General features: G+C 47.2%; 1 protein-coding gene across 5 annotated transcripts in view; it reads left to right on the top strand.

Annotated features, from left to right (window-relative positions):
* Prickle1 (prickle planar cell polarity protein 1) overlaps positions 1-22,134 on the top strand; it is a 91,458-nt gene that overhangs the window by 63,689 nt on the left and 5,635 nt on the right. For 2 of the 5 annotated variants that reach the window (XM_057792431.1, XM_057792434.1), the window contains exons 2-5: positions 16,295-16,480; positions 18,063-18,176; positions 18,906-19,043; positions 19,536-19,739. In XM_057792431.1, the coding sequence (XP_057648414.1) occupies positions 16,349-16,480; positions 18,063-18,176; positions 18,906-19,043; positions 19,536-19,739 (588 nt within the window). In that variant the 5' untranslated portion in view covers positions 16,295-16,348. Of the gene's footprint in view, positions 1-8,855; positions 8,933-8,954; positions 9,132-9,371; positions 9,527-16,294; positions 16,481-18,062; positions 18,177-18,905; positions 19,044-19,535; positions 19,740-22,134 lie in introns of those variants that run through there. The other 3 variants (XM_057792435.1, XM_057792432.1, XM_057792433.1) reach the window with 3 other exon arrangements.

The following is a 22,134-nucleotide window of genomic DNA, read 5'->3' as shown; positions in this document are numbered from 1 at the left end:
CCATACTGCACTTGATGAAAGGAGTAAGAATCAGATGCGTGTCATTTTAAAGAATCCTGGAATAGTACCAAGATGCTTCTTGGTGCTGCTTGTGTAACTATTTGGCCTCTTTAAAGGAAAAAAAAAATACATATATTCACTTCTTTTTTTTTTTAAGTATTTATTTATTTATTATGTATACAATGTTCTGTATGTGGGTACGCCTGCAGGCCAGAAGAGGGCACCAGACCTCATTACAGATGGTTGTGAGCCACCATGTAGTTGCTGGGAATTGAACTCAGGACCTTTGGAAGAGCAGGCAGTGCTCTTAACCGCTGAGCCATCTCTCCAGCCCCTTCACTTACTTCTTTTGTGCATGAATGTATGCATGTATATGCATGCTTATTGCACACAGATGCACATGGGAGTGGGTACACATGCATATATGTGTATATCTGTGGAGGTCAGAGGTCAAACGTGGCTATGCTTCAGTTGCTGACTGCCTTGCTTTATTGGGATAAGGGCTCTCACTGACCCGCTAGCTAAACTACCGACTGGACTGGCTAGGCAGTGAGTCTCAATCCTCTTATTGCACCATCCCAACGCATGGGCACCCCCATTCTACTTTTTAAATGTGGGCTCCGGGGACCTAACTCAGGTCCTCATGTTTTCAAGGTAGCACCTTACCGGTTGAGCTTCCTCCCAGTCCTGACTTTTTTAGTTTTTGAGTGGTAGCTCCCTCTGAGGAGACTGTTTAATCATATTGTCAGATCCTTCCAGAAAAACATGCATCAGCTGGGAGGTGGATCTCTGTGAGTTCAAGGCCAGCCTGGTCTACAAGAGCAAGTTCCAGGACAGGCTCCAAAGCTACAGAGAAACCCTGTTTCGAAAAACAAAACAAAAACAAACAACCAAAAAGTATCCCTTCCATCCTAAAATGCAGTACGGCATAAGGCATAAAAACCACCCTGGACTTTGCGGCCACTCTTCACTCAGCTGCTCCTTACTCTCAGACACACCCCCCAAAAGTAGAAGGCTGGGGAGGTAGCTCAGCGGCGGAGCACTTGGCTAGTTCACTTGAAGCCTACATCGGATCCCATCGTCACACCCTGCACTCTCGCACAAGGCAAAGCATTTCAGAGTTCCCGGGATCCTATTAGATCGTACGGTGAGGAGACTAAAGACCTCAAAAACGATTGGTCATAGCTGTGTGGCTTAGTCTGTTCTGTCAGCAACACTGTAATCAGTCTTAAACTCCCGCCAGAGTTTATATGGAAGGACATAGATTCTCCAAGAGCCTACGTTCCCAACCTTACAGGCTCCTGTTGTTTAAGCCCATCTACTGTCAATTTATGCTGGGCAGCTTGTCACCAGAACTGCCCAAAGGCCCTTCCAGGCAGCTTATTGATTCTATTGCACTTTCTTAATTGTCTCAACTGAAGAATGTTAGTCGATTTAAAAAAAAAAAAAAGTATTATAGTCCTATGACTTGAACTGTAATCAATTTTATCTGACAAGTTTTTATAGCTGCATTATTTCATGGCTTTGGCTTTCGGGAGATCATGTGAGGTGGCAGAATGGGTTATACATACAGAGTCTCAGTGGAACAGATCTTGAGGTCTGTCCCTTGTCCCACATGATCTGACTTTTTGAGTTGAGGAGGTGATGGGTGAGCCACTGACTACATGCAAGAGTGATATCTCAGTGAGAACATAGGACACACTGATACCGGCTGTCACGAAGAAGCCACAGAACATCTGTCATGCAGAGATCTCAGTAAGCCAGTTGTATTGTGCTGGGACAATCAGTTGTGTGTCTGCAGAGATCAGAATGGCCAGTCAGCTTCAGAAATGCAAGGAATCTCCACCATCAGGGAGGCGTTCCTGGTGTTATTTGCCTTAGAGCTACACAAATGTTTGGTTCCACAGGTCAGCAAAGTCATATATTATCTATCAGTGAGCTGCCCTAAAGGAGGTTGACAGCTGCTGCTTCATTATCAGTGGAAATAAACCTGGCATGTGGATTTCTAGAATATTCTATGTTCCAGTGCTGCTGCTAAGGGAAAGTTAGGGAAGATAAAACATTTTACCTAGCCATTTTTCAGTTCCCCGAAAAGAAAACTCTGTGCCATCCTCAAGGCTCACCACAAGGGTGTGAATGACGTCTGAAGTTCCCAATCAGCCCACACTCCACCTGTAGAACCCACCAAACAGCGTCTCCGCAGTAAGCATCGTGAAGAATGCACACACAGCCATCTTTCTCTACCAACACCCTCCACCCTTAGCCGAGTTAGTAGCTATGTTTGTCTCTACCTAAGCTCTCTTTAGTGTCACTGTTCGAAGCCCTGTGAGACAGTTACTGGTCTCCTACGGCTTTGCATTTCCCTGTTGTGTCTGGGAAAATCTTTCAGTGTAGCCCATACCAGCTGCTAGTGGTCTACGGGTAGTCTTTTTTTTTTTTTTTTCGAGACAGGGTTTCTCTGTGGTTTTGGAGCCTGTCCTGGATACGGGTAGTCTTAAAGCCTTGCATCTGAAGCAGCATCCAAGGGTGTTAGGGTGTTACAAGGGTGTTAGATTGGACAGTTGTTTCTGGGGGATCCTTCTATACTCCGCCTCAGAGTGACTCTTGCAACCTTCTAGGAAAAGAGTCTCCTGCTGCTTCCCTCGCTTCTGCACCTCACCTACATTAGCCATGTTATCCAGTCCCCTTCATCCTTGCATCTTCACTGAGCACTGTGAGCTCTCAGAAAGCATCCAGGTGGGATCGCAGATAAGATAGATATGGATAGAATGCCCGGCTGACTGTTTTCTTCTTGGCAAGAGGCTTTTAGCTGCTTGACCTAATTCTTTGCCCAGACCCCTCTGAAAATAACATGCTTAGTTACAGCACCCAGTCACGATGCTCAAATCTAGCCTGCCTGGGTTTTTGCCTCTCTTGGCTGATGGGAGTTGAACTAGCAAACAGGAACAGATGATGCACAGAACTCTCCCGAGCAACTAGCACGTGACCCAAGGCTGCAAACATCCTGTAAACTCACGTTTGTCAGGAAACGCTGTGACTTGGGCATTTCATTGAAATGTGGCTGGATTGCAGACCATACCAACCACCACCACCTCACACCCTCTCATTCCCAGTGCCATTTGAGCCTCTTCCGTGGGACTCAATCTTCATGGACTCTGCCGACTACTTGAAGAGGGTGGGCCAGTCTCTTTCATAGTGATGTGGTATGTAAACACTGTAATTCATCTTATTTTATGTATATGAGTATTTTACCTGCATGTATGTGCACCACACACTTTTGGTGCCCTTGGAGGTCAGAAGAGATGCGGAGAGCCCCTGGGTCTACAGATGGTTGATAGCTGCCACGTAGGTGCAATAAATAGAACCTGGATCCTCTGCAAGAACAGCTCTTACCATTGAGCCGTCTCTCCAGTGCCAAAGTATTATATTTTTTAAAGATTTATTTATTTATGTGTACAACATTCCATGTATGCCTGCACACCAGAAGAAGGCACCAGATCTCATTTTGGATGGTTGCGAGCCACCATGTGGAATTGAACTCAGGACCTCTGGAAGAGCAGTCAGTGCTCTTAACCTCTGAGCCATCTCTCCAGCCCCCTAAGTATTATATTTTAAAGGTGATTTGTTTTGTTTTGTTTTTTGAGACAGGGTTTCTCTGTGTAACAGCTCTGACTGTCCTGGAACTCGCTCTATAGAGTAGGCTGGCCTAAATCTCACAGAGGTCTGCCTGCCTCTGCCTCCTGAGTGATGGGATTAAAGGTGTGTGCCACCACGGCCTGTCTGGCTTCCAGTTCTCATGAGGCTGTAGCCCGGCTAGAGGTGATTATTAAATGGAGGGAAACTTAGAGTTTAGACATGTAAATCCTTCTGGTGGCCTTGAGTTCCGTCTCTCTTGTAGCAGTTTGAAGCTAGAGGCTCACATCAGGGCTTAGCTTTAGTTCCCTCGAAAGCCATGGGAGTATGCTGGCTCACCTTGGAATGCCAGGCACATCGGGCACCTCTTGCCCCTGCACCCCAACCCTGTGCACTGGGGAGCTATAGTCCAGCGCCCTGGAACACCTTCCTCAGGCGAGGCCCTGCCATCCCTGGTCTTGACTGTTGTGGTAGTTTTCTGGCTCTTCCCATTTGCTGTTCTGGGTTCTTGGCTCTGTTCTTGTCACCCCGTCTAACAAGAAGGCACACGTGCCAGCCACTCTTTTGCGGAAGCGTCTGTGGCTCCCCCCTGCCCTGGAAGGGCTGCACAGATGCCCACACCTGGGTCTGCCTTTGGACACCCTTTCTAGTACCTCCACCTCCCTCGACCTTTGATGGCTCACCTCAGTCCAAAGCTATTCCTGCCTCAGTGCCCCTCAGGCGAGCATCCTGACACCCCATTGTCACTCTGCTTCATCTTCTCTTGATGTCTTGCTTGTTTGAAAAATAGAATCATAAGATGGTAGTTACCAATGGAACCACCCTCCCCTAAGAAAGGCTATCAGTATTTTGCTCTTTATATTCTCTCAATACTTTGCTGTGTGTATATACTGTAAGTTCTCAGTCAAACACTGTGATCATGATACCTGAATATATCTTGGATAATGTGCCAGGGTACAGCCCCTCCAGTACTTTTGGAAGGTTTCTCCTTAATTTCTCCACGTCCGTAGTTTTTCTGGGGGGTGGGATTTCAAGACAGGGTTTCTCTGTAGCTTTGGAGCCTGCCCTCGAACTAGCTCTTGTAGACCAGGCTGGCCTTGAACTCACAGAGATCCGCCTGCCTCTGTCTCCCGAGTGCTGGGATTAACGGTGTGTGCCACTAACACCCAGCATGACGGTAATTTTTCTGTAGTGAACTTTAAAGATGTTTGTAATAAACCCCAGACCCAAAAGGAGCTGAGATGGTTGAGGGTCAGAATCAGTGGCAACTCTCTCAATTATATTGGACACAAGTTTGTTTGCCCGACCTATCTTCGGGTGTGAAAAGAAGTCCCCGAGAGTAGTTGGGAGTGAAGGACAGAGCAGGCCAGGGTGGCTGCTGGTTTTCACTAGTGTTATCTGAACAACCATCGGGAAAGTACCCCAGGTCTGTATTCTTCACCCAGCTGTGCCGAGATCTCTGAACAGCCCCTCTCTAAGAGGTGATAATGTCTAAGTGGTGACCAGCAGTCAAGCCCTTAGACTGAAAAAACACCACCATAGCAAAAGCCAGGAGAACCGATGGATGCTGGGAGCAGGCAGCTTGGCACGGAGCAGCATGGCTGGGGTTTGTGTGCGCGGGGAGCAGTGGGCCGGACTTCCTCAGAGCTACATCACCTTTGTTTCTGTGTCAAAAGATCTATTTTACCTGGAGAAAAAAAAAATGATTAGTGCTCCACCCCCAGAAGTTTTAAAATTGACCAGAGACTTGCATTTTAGAGATGGGACACTCACCATGACAAAGACTAACCTTAGAGAAGTGATCTGTCCCAGTGTTGGCAAGTACCTGTGGAGAGAATGGGCGTTTAGCTCCCTGATGACAAACCCCGTGCACCAGGGTACTTTGAAGTGAAGATGGCCCCGCTCGCTGAAGGAGGGGTGGAGGTGGGGGCTGGGTCGCTGGGAGGTTTGGAGTCATAAATACAATGGAATGGGGTGTAGAAACTGTTGAGGAACCAGTACTCTCTAATCAGGATGCTTTCAATATAATCAAAGGGTAAAGAAAGTAATTGGAGACCTTGTGAAGCTGAAACTTATCATAAACCTCCATAAATGCCCCTAACTCCAGAAAAAAACCTTGCCACCTGCCTTCCAGCCCTTCCCTGGGGTGGAGCAGGCTCAGCTAACAGGAATGAGACCTTCCAAACGCTCAGCGGTCTCCCAAGCCACAACAGAAACATGTGGTACCAGCTTGCAAGGATGTGACAGCTTACTACAGTTACTCTGATCTGGACACGAATTGTGACTGACTCTACAGATGCATGGTTTGGGGACTGTGTTCATTGTGAAAACCAAATCGCTGTCCTACGCCATGCCTCTACCAGAGACTAAAATACTACTTGTTTTGTTAACTGCTTCTCAAAGTTAGGTGGATGCGGTGACATGGTGACCACTGCAGCCAGTCAGTCACCCCCGTTTGCTGTTTTCAAATACTTCTGCTCGGGAATGTACTTGCCCTGATCACTGGCATTTCATCCTTAAGGATTAATGCCTTTAAAATGTTTTTGAAATCAAGAGCAACACAGCCTTAAAGCCAAGAAGGAAAGTCTGCGCTTCGCTACTGTGTGTGCATGCATGCATGCGTGCATGTGGTGTGTGGGTAGGTGTGCTCACCTGTGCACGGCCAGGTAGAGGTCAGAAGTGGACACTGCTTGTATTCCTCTATGGCTCTCTGCCTTGCTTTTGAGACAGGGTCTCTCACTGGACCTGGAGCTTGTGGTCTCAAACAGACTGGCTGGTTGGTGAACCCCTAGGACCTGCATGTCCCAGCACGGAGGCCCCGATGTGCATGGCCACAGTTGGCTTTTTACATGCTTGCTAGGGATCCCAAATTCTGGTCTTCATGCTTGCACAACAAGCACTCTCCAGTGAGCCACTTCTCCAGCCCAGGGAAGTGTTTTGCAAAAGAGACCTCAAGGTCACCGTAGGGAGGTGGCATCAAGGTTTCCTTGAAGCCTGTACTTTATCTCTTTCTACCAGACTCGATAAGCTGGCATTTGACAAAATACTACCTCTTTGTTTCTCTGCCCTTGTCACATTTGTTCCCCTAAAACAACCCCATCCTTAGGACAATGGCTTAAGCTTAGAAACGGTGTTACTTGATAAGGTGTGGACCTGAGAAGAACATACAAGAATCTTTTATTCACTTAACTCAGTCGGGTTCACTGCACTGCTCTGATATGTGCCAGGCACAATGCTGAGAACACAGCAGTGAACTCCAGAACAGAAGACAATAACGCGGTGACTAAATAGGCACCCAGTGCCAGGCGGTGCTAAGTGCCCTGAGGCCAAAGGAGAGGGAGGGTGATGCTATCGTCAGCGGGAAGGAAGCCCTCAGGGCCCTCAGGGTGTGGGAAGCTAAGCCCTGAGAATTTCTGAGTTTCCTTTCTCACCCCCCTAAAGTGTGATCTTCAAGCAACTGAATATTCTACCTACCTGAAACAAAAGGACACCAGCTGGGGGCATTGCTCTCTATCTGCATAGATTCACTGTTGACAGTAGTGATGCTTTCCCCGACCAGACCAAAGTCTGTTTCATTCAGATGGAAAGTTAGTAGGAAGTTTCTCACTGTCCCCAAACTGCTTCACTGGCAGGAACACAATAGACAAGTTGACAGTACCTGCTGGAAATGTGGCAAACGGTATTTACAAGTAGTTACCTTGTAACTGCCCACAGTGGCTAGGCTACATTTAATACCCATAAGCCTCACTACAGGATATAGTGGGAGTATTTGTGTGTTAACACTCAGTGTGAAGCTAGCCTTCTGGAAGAGTTCTGGTCCTCAGGGTCAGCCTGGCGGCATAGAATCTGTTGTATTTTACTGACAGGCCAGTTTAGAGTGTGATGTAAAGCAATAACCGGTCGCACATTTGTTCTGGTCTTCCCTGAGGAGCTCAAACAGAAGGAAGGAGGAAAGGGGAAATCTGAGACAGGTGTGGTGGCTCACGCTGCTAATCCCAGCACTAGGGAGGGCAGCCTAGGTTACGCAGCAAGTCTGAAGCCAGTCTGGACCAGATGAAAATCCCTGTCCGGAAATAAAATAAAAACCACACAAGAAAGCGAGCAATCCTACTCATCAGATTCGGTGGTGAATTTTGCAGATCAACAGGGAAAGAGGTTTCCCACAAATTCCCGTGCCCTCAGGCAGGGGGGTACTCTTTGGGAATCATCTGGAAAACTTGAATCCACTTGAATTGCAAATAATAATTTGTGATATCTGAACTATTGTTCCCAAACTAGTCTAACAGCAGAGTCAGGACTTTTTGGGTTCTGTCACTTTAAAAAAGTAGCAACTTAAAAAAAAAAAAAAAACTCAGCTTGTCCTCTGCTGCCTCGTTCTGTAGCAGAGATAACAGAATTTGGCCACACAATTATTTACTCGAGGGATCGATCTATTTATGGCAACCTGTGTATTTTTAAATCGCAGCTACAATAGGCTATTGTTCTCCATATAAATAAATATATGCTGCAGAATCGTCATCCTGGGTTTTACAGTAGAAACTGTTGCTCTTCACGGTATTGACTGGCATTGCCCCCACCTGATAAGGCTCTTGTTCCGATTAAAGCTTGTAGCTCAGGAGGATCGTGGACGTCCGTTGTTCACTAATTACTAATGATCACTACCAATTCTCATTGCTTTCTGGGCTCGCTTTGAGGTCCGGTTTTTGCTTCTCTGAGCCTTTTCTGCAGACAGCTGAAGCCAAATTCCTTTCTTAGAGCCCCTAAAAATAGCACAGAAATAAGATTAACATGAACGTGCGTGGGGCGTCTTCTTGTAATTCAACCCTTACTAGTTATTTAAGTGCCGCGTGTGCCTGACTCCTTTTGCTTTTGCTGTTATTTACTGCTAAAAAAAAATAAAATAAATCTCCGGTTCTAAGCCGCAGGAATTGCTTTCATTTAAATGCAAGGAAGTCTTAAGCGGAGAGAATTCGTATGTTAATGAGCCCTTCGGAGTGAGAACTGGGTTAAACGCGCCATTTGCTGGCATTGTTATGGACAGCATGGAGATGATTTGTGTAAGAGGGAGTCCTTTGGGGCTGGGGGTGTAGCGCCGTGGCGGAGTGCCTGCCCAGCTTGTGGAGTCCTGAGTTCGAAGCTCAGCACCGCCCCCTCGCACACTGGCCCGCGCCTGTGGCCGCGCGTGCATCTGCGGGCGGGGGAAGTTTACAGAAGCTCTCACGGGCGTCTGCAGCGCGCGAGTCACAGTTGTGGGCGGCGGGGAATGGAGCGCGACTGGCGGCGGTGCTCCCGCATCTGGGTAACTTTCCTAGGAATGCCGTACGGGCGGGCGGGCCCCGGTGGACACCTGCCAGGGGACAGTTAGTGTGACAGTTCCTGGAAAGCAGGCGGCGCGACCGGCGGTCCCGAGCCGGAGCCGAGCTGGGGGTGGAGCGCGGAGCGACACTGAACACTGCAAGCCTGTGCGCGGGGACCGGGTCCGGGTGCCGGACGTGCAGGTGCGCGGCGCTGGCTGGGTGCGAGCACGGGGCAGGGACAGCGGGGACTGGACCGCGGGGACACGATCGCGGACGTGGGCGCTGGCCTCCTCGGTGCTGCTGGGACGCGGGGCAGACCGGGACGAGGCTCCCCCTTGCGGCCAGAGCCGCCACCGCCGCTTGCCTGGGCGCAGGGCCGAGCCTGCTCCGGGGGTCTGGGTGGCCCCCGCAGCCCTCACCGCCGCTGTGTCCCCGAAGACGGTGACATCCTTCCTCCTAGCCCGTCTAGAAAGGCTCACGTTAATCCGTATGCGGATAAAGCAGGCGGTGTGTGGAATGGAGTTTGTTTTCCCAACTCGAGTCTTGTCGCATACTTAAGGAAGTGTTTTCTCGGGAAACGGCGTTTCACGAGAGCTGTAAGTTTCACAAAGGGGATGTTGTTCTGGAGCCAACAGGTGACGGGGTGAAACCCGAGTCTGTGTGTATATTGGAGTCAGGTCTGGCCGCCGTTTCCTTGGGCCGCCGCCGAAAATAGAGATTAAAAAAAAAAATCAGTAAGACATTGACGGGAACATAGTTTTGAGAAAATGTGTCTCCCGCTATGGAAAATGATGGTCTTGGTAGACATGGCTTTGCGTGATTCGTCACAGGCCACAGCATGCGAGCGTAGATCTCTCTAGAAATCTCTCTGGCAAAGCACCATGCCTTGTCATGGGATTTCCTCCTTTTGTTAAGCAGCCTCTTGCTGTCCTGGAATGTGTGTGTGAGGGAAGTTAGGATGCTGTCAAAGAGGTCCGCAGTCCCTCTTGGAAAAAACTGGATAGTGTTTTGGCAATTGGTGGCACTTAGCAGCTGGGAAAAATGGGCAAGTTGGGTGGAGGTTTACCTGGAAAATACCCAATGGCAAATGCCCAAATGCCACCGATGGCTAGCGTGGGGGTGCTTTTGGTAAAGAAAAACTGCGGTAACAACCTCCTGATAGCTGGGTGATGCTTGTTCTTCCACCACAAATGAAGCCGCCTTGGGTTCTGGGAGCAGTGACTTTTGTCTCTAGTAGGCCACAGGGGTGTGTGGAAACTTTGAAGAAATTATAGCGTCGTGTGTGTGTTTATTGGGAAATTCAAACTTTGATTCCAATGCTTTTGCTCACTCTGGGTTCATTTTAAGTTAAGGACGTCATAAATGGAAATGCGTATATCCATAAAGCTGTCTAATTTGTGTTCTGAGACCAGACGTGTGCAGGCTTCTGTACCACCAGATTTGTGCTTGGTTACACTTAGTTGACCTGTATGTGTTGTGTTAATCTCTTAGAATTAGAATAATTTTGAATAAGGAACCTGGGATGGCCATTGTGCTGTAAGGCCTTGCTAACAAAAAGATTAGCTCTTCAAGTTTGTGGCTTGCAAGGTGGCACTTAGCAGTAGGGGACACCTAGGGAATTTTAGCCCACATGTCTTTACAAATCACTGTCTGTCCATGTGATCAAAGGGCTTCATAAGGACTCTCCACAACCACGATAATCCTCGCGCAGTGGTTGGCATGGAGCTATATTGGGAAGTATGGACACTGAAGGTTAGGGTAGGGTCTTAGACTTCATGGAAGATTGACAGTTGTTTTAAAGATTTACTTGTTTTATTTTATGTGTGTGGGGTGTTTTGTGCCTGGCTGCATGTATCTGTACACCATGTGCGTGCCTGGTGCTGTAGGACCCTCTGGAACTGGAGTTGCAGGACAGTTGTGAGTTGCTATGTGGGTGCTGGGAATTGAACCCTGGTCCGCTCCAGTGCTCTTAACCACTGAGCCGTCTCTCCAGCTCCCTGACAGTTGTTTTAGATCTGCATAATTTTGATGGGATTTGGTGAGTTGGTCCAAGAATATGATGCCTGGCAGGGGCCAGGGCAGAGGTGACAGGATTATAGCCTTCTGCAGGAACCGAATCTCTCGGACCCTCACATCCCTTCTGAGTTGTGCTCCCATCTCCCAGCTATAGGATCTCAAAACTCTAGGTTCATTCTCCCTTTCTTGCTAGTTTGTTTACTTTCTTCTCCCAAGCCACCCTTGGAGGCTTCCTTAGGAAGTATGTGCCCCTCCCAGGCTTCTCCTCCTCCTTCCTAGTCATAATTTTCAATGTCTGTCTTCTTGGAAGGCCAGAAACATTCTTCTGACATTCCCCATCAATAGTGTCTAGGCTCGAGCCTGGCAGGTCCAGTTCTTAACAGCCCTGATCAGGTACCATTCTCCGAGAGAAGCTGTCTTCTAGGGAAACTGCTTTCTCCACTGCTGCTTCTGGAACTTTATACACTGTTGCCGACTTAGAACAACCCCGCCCCCATGATCTCCTACCCCCATCCCCTATGATCCCCCACCCTCACCCCGCCACTGCTCTAAAGCAGCAGTTCCCAACCTGTGAGTCCTGGCCCCCACAGGGATTTCTATATCAGACATTTAAATTATGGTTCATAACAATAGCAAAATTTCAGTTATGAAGTAGCAATCAGATAATTTTTTGGTTGGGGGTCACCACAACACAAGGAACTGTATTAAAGGGTCACAGCATTAGGAAGGGCGAGAACCACTGACTTAGAAAAGCAAAGGCTGATTTTTACATCTCAGGGTCAGTCAGCTAAGGACAACCCTTAGCTGTCCTATGTAGAATGAAAATGTGACTTCTAATGACCAAACTACCAGAGGAGGAAAAAGAAAGCAAAGCTGCTCTCTGGCTGCCATCAGCAACAATGCCTGTGCTGATAGAGGAATACACTGTAATGAAGTCAAGTTGTACCATTTGCGGGGGGGGGGGGGGGGGGGGGGGATTCGAGACAGGGTTTCTCTGCATAGCCCTGGCTGAATTTGTTCTTCCAAGCTTTGCCTAATTCGCAGAATATTGAAGGCAACAGCTTTTAAAGATTTCAACGTTGTTGACTGTGGGCAAAAGGGTAAGGCTACTTAACAATAGACAGCCTTAGTGGAAGTCAAAACATGACGGCAGTGAGCCAGGCATTGTGGCAGATGCCTTTAACCCCAGCCAGCACTCAGGAGCCAGAGGCAGGTGGATTTCTGTGGGTTTGAGGTCAGTCTGGTCTACAGAGTTACAGGACAGCCAGAGCTACATAGTGAGACTCTGACTTGAAAACAACAAAAAGAAAAGAAACAAACAAAACATATGTCAGCAGGGAGGAAAACACCTGCAGAAAGTCTGACCAGCAGACTGCTGGGCTCTGCTCGAGCTCCTATGCACACCCCAGTCTGCACACATTCCGGGCGAACAGTGGGTTTCTAGGTCACCCAGCTGGATTCTGTCTCCTGTTTCTGGAATTCTGAAGCTTGTGCACTTTTCCCTGTGAAAACAAGTGGCCAGCCACAGGCTCAATCCTGTAATTTACACACAGGCTGCCACTACAGAAATGTATATATATAAAACATATATATATAACACATATAACAGACCTTGGACCCGTGCCTATCACATGGGCTACACTTACTTAAAATTCTGGCTCCCAATGGAATGTCACTTGTCTCCTTTTTAAATTTTGTTTTGAAAATTTTTATGTGTATGGGTGTTTTGCCTGCATGTATGTTCATATACCACGTCTGTGCCTGGTTCCCAAGGAAGCCAGAAGAAAACATTGGGTTCTCTGGGACTGGAGTTACAAGACTGTTGCGAGCCACCATTGGGTGCTAGGAATTGAACATGGGTCCTTTGGAAGGGTAACAGGTGCTTTTACCACTGAGCCATCTCTCTAGCCCCAGTTGCTACCTCGTTGATGTTACCCCCCACACACACACACAGCCCCCCCCAGCCCACCTTTAATCATATGAGCGAATGGAATGGATAGATCAACAAAGAAAAGTCCCCTACATTGATCACTGAGTGAATGAGGTCATACTCTGATTTGGGGACAGATGCCCTTCATATCTAAGACTGTGTATAGGTGTTGTCCAACCTGTTCCGTAGACGGCACACATGCTCTGTGTGCACTCATGACACATATCATGTCCAGGATTAGTGTGGGAACTGGAGGAGCTGCCTCCAAGGCTGCTGGAAGTGGCAACCAGTAATTTCTCAAAATCGTTTGCTCTTAAGAGGCTAGAACCCTCCCGAGTTCTAAATTAAAAGTAAAATCCAGGGGTCAGCACCCTGTCTTCTTTTGTCATTAGCATGTTCCTATTCCAAATGTCCCCCGTCAGCTTCAAGAAAATCTTTTCAGTCATGGCGAAAGGAATCTCCTCTTGTGGTACCCTGCAGTAGTAACTTTGATGCTGTGTACTCAGAGTTCCTTCTTGGTTGCAGAATCTTTTGTAGCCTTGAAAGCATCTTTCCAAGGAAAACTTTGGTGTGTGTGCCAGCCGGAAGGGAGTCAGATTCCCCTAGAGCTAAAGGGACAGGCAGTTGTGGGAACCGAACTCTTGAGAAACAGAGCAAGTGTTCTTAACCATTGAGTCGTACCCCCATTTGCTGCTTTTAAAGAGCCGGGCCTCGGGGTATTTGATGATTCATGAGGGGATCCAGAATTTCAGAACTCAGTTTCCCCAACATTGAACACCAGATCCTTCACTGGGACTATCACTCTTACCTCCTGGGTCAGATGTTCTCTTGACAGTTATACGATGATTGAAAGGTCATACATCTTCAGGCTGCGAGTGTGGTTCTTTTTAAATGGTGAGAGTAGCTAGCTAGTCTTCAAGAAAGAGGGGGCGAGAAAAGACAAAGGAGGGGCGTGGAACTGTTAACACTTTCTGACTTAAGTTGTGTGGAATACCACCATGATGACCCCTTTAAAAAGTATACCAACTCTAGGCAGAGGCAGGCAGATCTCTGGGTTCGAGGCCAGCCTGGTCTGCAGAGCAACTTCCAGGGCAGTTAGGGCTACACAGAGAAACCCTGTCTTGAAAGGCGTGGTGGCGCACGCCTTTAATCCCAGCACTCAGGAGGCAGAGGCAGGCGGATCTCTGTGAGTTTGAGACCAGCCTGGTCTACAGAGCAAGTTCCAGGACAGGCTCCAAAGCCACAGAGAAACCCTGTCTCGAAACAAAACAACAACAAAAAAAGAAGTGGCCAGTTCATCCAAGCAACTCTTGGGGATGGTGACATTTTACACAGACCGCCTCCATCAGGATGGTGACACAGCCCACATTTTCAGAGCGTACAGCTATAAAAGCGGATTCAGATCTTTGGCATTCTACATCGTGGGGCAAGTTTAGGGAAAAAATGGTTTGACATAATTTATAGTGTCCTTTACTTTCTCCTTTTAAGAAACAGTAACATTTAATTTTCAGGTTCTTTTTAACCTGTATATTTTCTGTTATTCCCACCCTAGCCCACCTACCCCAGCCAGATCTGACAACAGACAAATGCTCCTATTTCAAAATTTCGGCTAAGGGGCTGGAGAGATGGCTCAGAGGTTAAGAGCACTGGCTGCTCTTCAGGAGGTCCTGAGTTCAAGAGATCTGGTGCCCTCTTCTGGCCTGCAGTCATACATGGAGTCTGAACACTGTGTACATAATAAATAAATCTTAAAAAAAAAAAAAAAATTCGGCTAAATTGCATTGGGAGTGCCATTCCTAGAGGGAACCAGTGAGTTACTAACCGAAGCCTTCATCTCTAGTCCTCTTCCTTTGCCACATGGAGGGGGGATCTTTTGAAGCAAAAGGGAAAGACCCAAGACAGCTCCTGACTCATTAACACCTTCCCTTTTATTGCTGGGAGGAGGGGGACAGATGAATGCACCTCTGTTTGGAGAACCTAAGACGAATGGTCTGCACCTGTGGGAAATGACTGGGTCAGGATGGTGTGTTGGGGTGGATGAAGGCCACTAGCTGGGGCAGCATCCGCTGACTCAGCATTTCTCCCTCAGGAATGGTAGGAACCAGGAGGCAGGTGCTGCTCAAAGTGTCGAGTTTAAAGTGGCCGTGCTTTATGACAGGAAGACGACATTTGGATGGCCGTGTATTTGAACAAGTGCTTCTCCCCGCTCCCCTCAGCACTAAGTGTTGAGAGAGTTGCTGAAACATGATTTCATCTCAGGCTGGGGCTGTTTAGGATTGCAGCCTTTCCCTCAAGCACAAGCAAATGAGAACATGTACTAAGTCAGAATTCCTGATGTCTGACTTCGGCTTTAGTCCTTGCACAAGCTATAAGCTATCCTTGAGCCCCCTTTTCTCTAAAGTGATTGGCTTGGACTAGTCACAATTTTCTTTCTATTTTTTGTTATGTAAATTTATATATAAAATCAAAATGTACACAACTTGCTTTATATATTTTGATATATACATTTATAAAACCAAAATATATAAAGGAAATTGGCGTTGCGAGGGTTCTTGTTTTCTTTGGAGCCTGTGAGGATAATTAGAAGACAAAGAGACAATCCACAGTGCTGGCAAAGCTGACATCCCAGAGTCAGGATTGCTGTCTTGACACCTTCATTGTCCTTTTTCTGAGGTGGCTTTTTATTCAGAGTCACCCCGCACTGACTAAGAGTGGGCTGGTTGAAATGCAATAACTCAATAAGCGTTGCCTAACTTTCCAGAAAACGTTGGTTGATAATGCGATTTAACATCAGTTCACCCAGCTGGACTTGGTTGTGACATGGACTGTCTTGTGTATTCCTTTACTGTTTGTGGGAGGAGTTCCCTGAATACCTTCTTGACCTGAGCCCTTTCTAATCCCCGTGAAAATCAGGTTTGGTCCAGGGACTAGACGTCTCCAATGTGCGGTTTGTCCCAGGGGCTCCACTGAGCAGTTAGCACTGACTGGGATGGAAGACTTGCTTAGGAAATAAGGGGATCCTAGCAGCGAGCATCTCGGCAGCCATCCTCCTGGGTAGCTGATGGTGGGTGAGGCAGAGAGCCCAGTTCCCGTCTTTGTAAACTCTGAGGACCGCACAGGATTTCACCTGTGGGGAAAGTAGTGCACAGAATGGTTTCCTTGAGTACTTGCCAAATAAATCATGAGCAAGAAGCATCTTTTAAAGGCAACCCAGAAGTCTAGCATGGTGGCCTTTCTTCTTTGATCCTGAGCTGGTTAAGGAGGATCACTTCCTAATTGTTTGAGTGGTACTGGGGCTTGCAGGTGACTCCAGGCATTTGATCCCTTTCACTGGGCGCATCGACATAGAAACAGCTGTTAAGCAGACGCTCTCGGCAGAGTGGAGGTTTTACATTCGTTTCTCCTGTGTCGTCCACAGCAGCCGCTGTTGAATGTCCTGTGACAGAGAAGCCAGGCTTTGAACCTCATTATTATGCCTTTGGAGATGGAGCCCAAAATGAGCAAACTGGCCTTCGGGTGCCAGAGAAGTTCCACGTCAGACGACGATTCTGGCTGTGCGCTGGAAGAGTATGCCTGGGTCCCACCAGGCCTTAGGCCTGAGCAGGTAAGAAGCCCACTCTTTGATTGGCTTTCCAGGAACTTCCACTGTTTTGCAAGTGTGGATCTTCATTCTCCCTCGGGTGGATTTGCTTTCTAAGGTTCTCTTTGGCTTCTTAGTTGAAGCTTCCTGTCTTCCCACTCATGGACCCTGTGGCCCCACGGCCACACTTAGCTCCTGCTGTAATTAATAAAATGCCAGGTACCACGGGTGTGCTTCTTAGTGCTCTTGTGAGTCACTCTTCAGGGAGGAAGAGGAATTTACCTGACTTGGATGGTTTGGGATTTTTTTTTTTTTTTTTTTTTTTTTTTGATGGTCAGGGAAGCAGGGGCAGGGTGTGTCTTTTGAAACAGGGTCTTCCTGTGTAGTCGTGGCTGGCCTCCAACTTGCAGAGATCTGCCTTCCTCTGCCTCCCAAGTGCTGAAAGAAAGGCGTATGCCAGTGTGCCAGGCTCTTATGTATTCCAGAACTTCAGTAGACACAGAAGGAAATAAAAGGGCCACCCCCTGGCCAGTTATGTGCAGTTCTCCTCTGTGGAAGAGGGATGCAATGTTGCCACTAAGTCTGACCTTTGATGAGTGCAGCGGAGGCTGGGAAAGCACCAGCGTAGCACTTCCTTTGCGTCGCTGTTTGGGGATGATGGGGACAGTGTCTGCCTATTTTCATTTCCCAAAATCCTTATGAAGACGATGTCACAAATTGTTGGTGGGTCTTAGGCAGGCAAAGTTGTCCTTCAGAATAGAAGACCACAGTCTCACATCTGGTAGTCAAGTTACCTTTCTTGGAAGGTGAGAGGGAACCCTTTTGAGATAAGGCATCCTTATACATTCAAGACCTGGTGTATAAGTAGCGACTAGTAAATAGCACAGTATCAGCAAAGCTTCTAGAGCCCACACAGGAAGCAAAGGTGTGCTGGCATAGCCGTTGGGGAAGTGGAATTTTGAGAGACTCCCTTACATCCTAGATGGAGTTTGTTGAACCACTGCTGGCAGACGAGCCCTGAGGTCCTTTAGGAGGTCTTCTACTTGAATCCGTTTGATTCCACCTCAGCATTGCAGCATCCTTTGTGGAGTTCATCAAGGGATTTCCTAAAAGACAATAGAGACATGAAAATGATATCCCCTTTCAAAGTGAGCTAGACCGGATCAGCATGCTGCGTACTGCAGATAACACCCATGGAAACCCTGTAAAGCGGATGGTAGAGAGAATCATAGAATTTGGAGAGAAAATTGAGTCTGTCTGTTTAGAGGCCGGGTCTTGGATATTTGTCACCCAGGACTCTCTTGATCCCTCAGCTGACCTTTGCAAGACTGGGGAACAGGAACCGTAAATGCGTGCATTTGATAGCACGTAATTTATGATGTCCTTAATTGTCACTGCAAATTGCATTCCTGAGGAGCAATTTAGCAGCTGGATGCTAGTTGATGCTAGCAGATGCAGGTTTGCACCGCTGCTGAGTTGGCTCAGCTGGTCCTCTCATTAGCTGCAGGGGGGCAGACCCCCTGAAAGGAGGGAGAGGTGAAGACCGGCCCGCGCTCAGACCTTCCTTTTGTGTACTGATGGCATCCATCCTGTGCTGCCCCCACAGATCCAGCTCTACTTTGCTTGCTTGCCGGAGGACAAGGTCCCTTACGTGAACAGCCCCGGAGAGAAACACCGGATTAAACAGCTTTTGTACCAGTTGCCACCACATGATAATGAGGTAAAGTAACAGGAGGAAAGCTAATTAGTAAGAAGAAAATAAACAGTCAGCATCCTGGGGCCTTTCCGAAAGCCCAGCTCTTCACTGGCTAGGCCGCTCTTCGGCCTTTCTTAAAAGGTTACCTCACGGACAAGGCTTTTCTTCCTTTTTTTAGAATAGAGAAAAGAGTATCACAGCGGGACCCTTCACACAAGTTGTTCTTGATAGTGTTTTCAGCCACCCACCAATTATCAGGAGCTTTTCCTTCCATGTGCAGGGCGAGCACTTCAGGGTAGTTCAGGATTGAAGACCCGAGTGCCTGCAGAATGCAGCCAGAAGGAGTGAACGTGGCAATTATCTGGTTTCAACCTTCTGTGGAAGGTGGCATCTTTCTTGCTGCTAAGGACTGCAATCAGTTCACACTTAGAAAATAGTGAGCCACGCCCATTCTGTCTGATAGTGCATCCCTTTTCTAGAGATCCACAGAGGTCCATTTTACTTTATTTTTTGAGATGGGGTCTGGATCTCGACATGCAGATCCAGGCTGGCTTAGAACTCCTGGAGGTGGACAGGTCTCAGCCGCATGGGTGCTGGGATTAAAACCACCACATCCAGCTGCGCCGTATTATAACTGAGGGTTTGAGGCAGGGCAGGGCAGGCAGGTGTACTGTTTTCCGTCCTGATACTCTGGGAAGGAAGAACCGTCATGGCCACCCTGCAGCACACACCTCTGTTCTCTTTCCTGCGAAGGTGCGGTACTGCCAGTCTTTAAGTGAAGAGGAGAAAAAGGAACTGCAGGTGTTCAGTGCACAGAGGAAGAAAGAAGCGCTCGGGAGAGGAACCATTAAGCTCTTGTCCAGAGCTGTGATGCATGCGGCGTGTGAGCAGGTAGCCCCTTCTAGGGCGCGCAGAGGGTGGGTGGCAGCAGTGTGGGTGGGGTGAGCGGAGGGTAGCTGATGGCTGGCGTGGATGTACACCCTATAAAAATTTCTGAAGAAAAAGAATTCCCTAACGGTTCTTACTTACCGTCTGCACTGCTGTGTAACAACAGGAATCAGTCTGTTTGAATGACAGTCCTGCAGGGAGGGACCCTTGTATTAAAACATAGATAATGAAGACATTCTGATCCACTACTAATGGTTCTCAGCCCCTAGGAAAGCTCTAGAGTAGGAAGCAGCTCAGTCACATTGGACAGAGCTGGGAAGAGTGGATGTGTAGAGGTGTTGATATCATTCAATCACCAGCAGTAGACAGAAATTAAAGCTATCCTAAAAACATGAAAAACAAAAAAAACCCTTGTAGTTTATTTAAAAGTGGGAAAAACTAAAAATCCAGTAATGTAAACAAAGGGTCATTTTAATTTCCAATTTTTGTTTTTAGTGTGGATTGCAGATGAATGGAGGGGAGGTTGCGGTGTTTGCCTCCCGTGCAGGCCCCGGAGTATGCTGGCATCCGTCCTGCTTTGTCTGCTTCACGTGCAATGAGCTACTGGTCGACCTCATCTATTTCTATCAGGATGGAAAAATTCACTGTGGCAGGCACCATGCAGAACTGCTCAAACCTCGATGCTCAGCCTGTGATGAGGTAAAAAACAACAAAAAAAAAGTTCATCCCTTAATGATGGAAAAAAATAAGCCAACAGCCAACATTCCACTGTTCACAACTAAGCAAAACACGTGCCTCCTGCTTTTGTTCTTTATGGATATTTTTAAGACAGAGTTGCCCATTCACAGTGGAATTCTGTGTAGCCAATAGAGGGCAAGCAGGTGCTTTTTGCTTGTCCATGGATATCTCTGATGAAATGTAGGGGGAAAAACACTGCAGAAGAATATGTAGAATACAACCTTTTTTAATTTTTTTTCAAATATAGGAAAGAAAGAACTCGATATAATGTACATGTTGTATAGTTAGCAAAGGCTAGAAAGACAAACCAGAGTTAGTCAAGGATTAGCATAGGTGGATAACAGTGTAAAAGGAATTTCTTTCTCTTACATTATTATTATATAGAGATTTTTATTTTTTTAATGGTCTCATAAGGCTAGACAGGCTTAAACTTACTATGTAGCTGAAGTTCAAAACTTTGAATTCCTTATTCTCCTGCCTCCTGTTTCCAAGTGTTGGAATAATAGATACATACCACAATGCCCACCAAACTTTTTATTTTAAAGTGACTTTATTTTTGAAGAAGTTGAAAAGATACTATGGACAGCCCCTATACACATTTCTCCCCGCTCCCAGGTGCCATGCTGTATATGGCAAGAGCAAGAATCACCATTCATGCAGGGGCCATGCCTACACCTATTGGCTGTGGTTAGATTGTTGCCTTTACTTTTTTTTCCCCATCAGTGAGTTTATTTTAGGTCTTTAGGCAGTCATATATCACATTGGAAAAGGACACTACGTGGTTCCCTGCAATTAGGGTTCCTCCTTGTGTCTTCTTTGTCTTCCTCAGTCTGGGACAGAAAGTTTTCAGGTTATACATCCACACATATATTTCTTTAATGAAATATAAAGATTTTAAAGTCCTTAATGTGCAGTGGCCTCTGTGTCAGACAAAACACTTCCTTCACAACTCTTCACACATCCCCAGTCTTGGTGTTCACTCGACAGACACTGGTTTCAGTTCAAACATACGTAGACCAAAACTGACTTGACTGCTAATGTGTGCGTCATCAGATTTGACCACTAAAATGGTTCTTGGGAACAAAAGTGTAATAAATCACTTCTACCTCCAAGTTTAAGCAAACTTTTAGTTTCCCCTCTCCAGCAGTGCCAGTTTGTATTCTTGTAGACAAATCTTTGTCAGTGAAATGGAAACATGCATGAAGCCAATATCTATCTGTAGCTATCTATGTAGGCACACATATTACAAACCATTGCATATTTTGTAGTTGACTCTTTCTTACAGGTATGCTGAACACCAAGAACATAAACACAATATAACTAAGTCAGTGGGTCAGGCCCTCTGTGGGAACAAAGCCATACACTCATTGGGTGTGGTGGCACATGCCTTTGATCCCAACAATCAGTAGGCAGAGGCAGGCAGATCTCTTGAGCTTGAGGCCAGCCTGATTTACAGAGCGAGTTCCAGGACAGCCAGGGCTACCCAGAGAAACCCTGCCCCCAAAAACCAAATAAACAAAGTTATACACTCTTCCAGCCAACACAAAGCAGACACGTAGGAAAGACTTTTTTGAAGTTATTGATGATCTGATAAGGACTTAACAAGAAATTAGATGTAGAAAGTTAGAGCAATTAAAGAACATACTAGAACCAGGTTGACCCTCCATATCAAAGACCCCCTTCAAACTGAAGCTAATGTTTTCTCTTTGTAAAAGTTCAGAGCTTTACAGTTTAAGGCTTTGGAAGCAAACAAACAAGGACAACTTGGGCCTGGACATTCCCTTCACCAGGAAGAGCTGTATTCCTGTTGACACTGTCCTGACTTCCAGTTGCTCACATTGGCCCTTCTCATTCTCCACCCTGTCACTCAGCTTTGTCCTGCAAACTCAACTCGTCTCTTATTGCTAAGTTCCAGGAGCAAGAGTTTTTTCATGCTGGGTTTGGTGGCCTTTGGGTACCCTGTGGGTGTCAACCTTCTGTTCCACCCCTTCTTACTCTGCATGCCATTTCCTCTGCTCTGAGCTTTTTCTCCGTTTTCTGCAGCTAGCTGCCTGCATTTTCTTCTCCTCTCCTCTCTCCTGGGTCTTGTCCAGGCAGCTGTACTTGCCCACAATGTACCCCAAGATGCCAGGGTCATACAGGTGGGCAGACATGAGGTCTGTGCCCTTTTCCACTGCAAGGGCACGGCTATTTTATAGCGCCTCACACACACACTCCTCACCAGATGACCTAGAGGGCTAGGGCCGCCACAAAGGACACCTTCAACAAGAATGTCGCCACAAAATGAACTCCTAAGACAGGACCTGCTGCAGGGTGTTTAAGCTCAGGTTCGAGAGCCAGTGTCAGAGTGGAGGCT

This window comes from Chionomys nivalis, chromosome 17, assembly GCF_950005125.1.
Source record: "Chionomys nivalis chromosome 17, mChiNiv1.1, whole genome shotgun sequence".
Lineage (NCBI taxonomy): Eukaryota > Metazoa > Chordata > Mammalia > Rodentia > Cricetidae > Chionomys > Chionomys nivalis.
The sequence above is the reverse complement of the archived record's forward strand: the minus strand, read 5'-3'. Positions and strand labels throughout refer to the sequence as shown.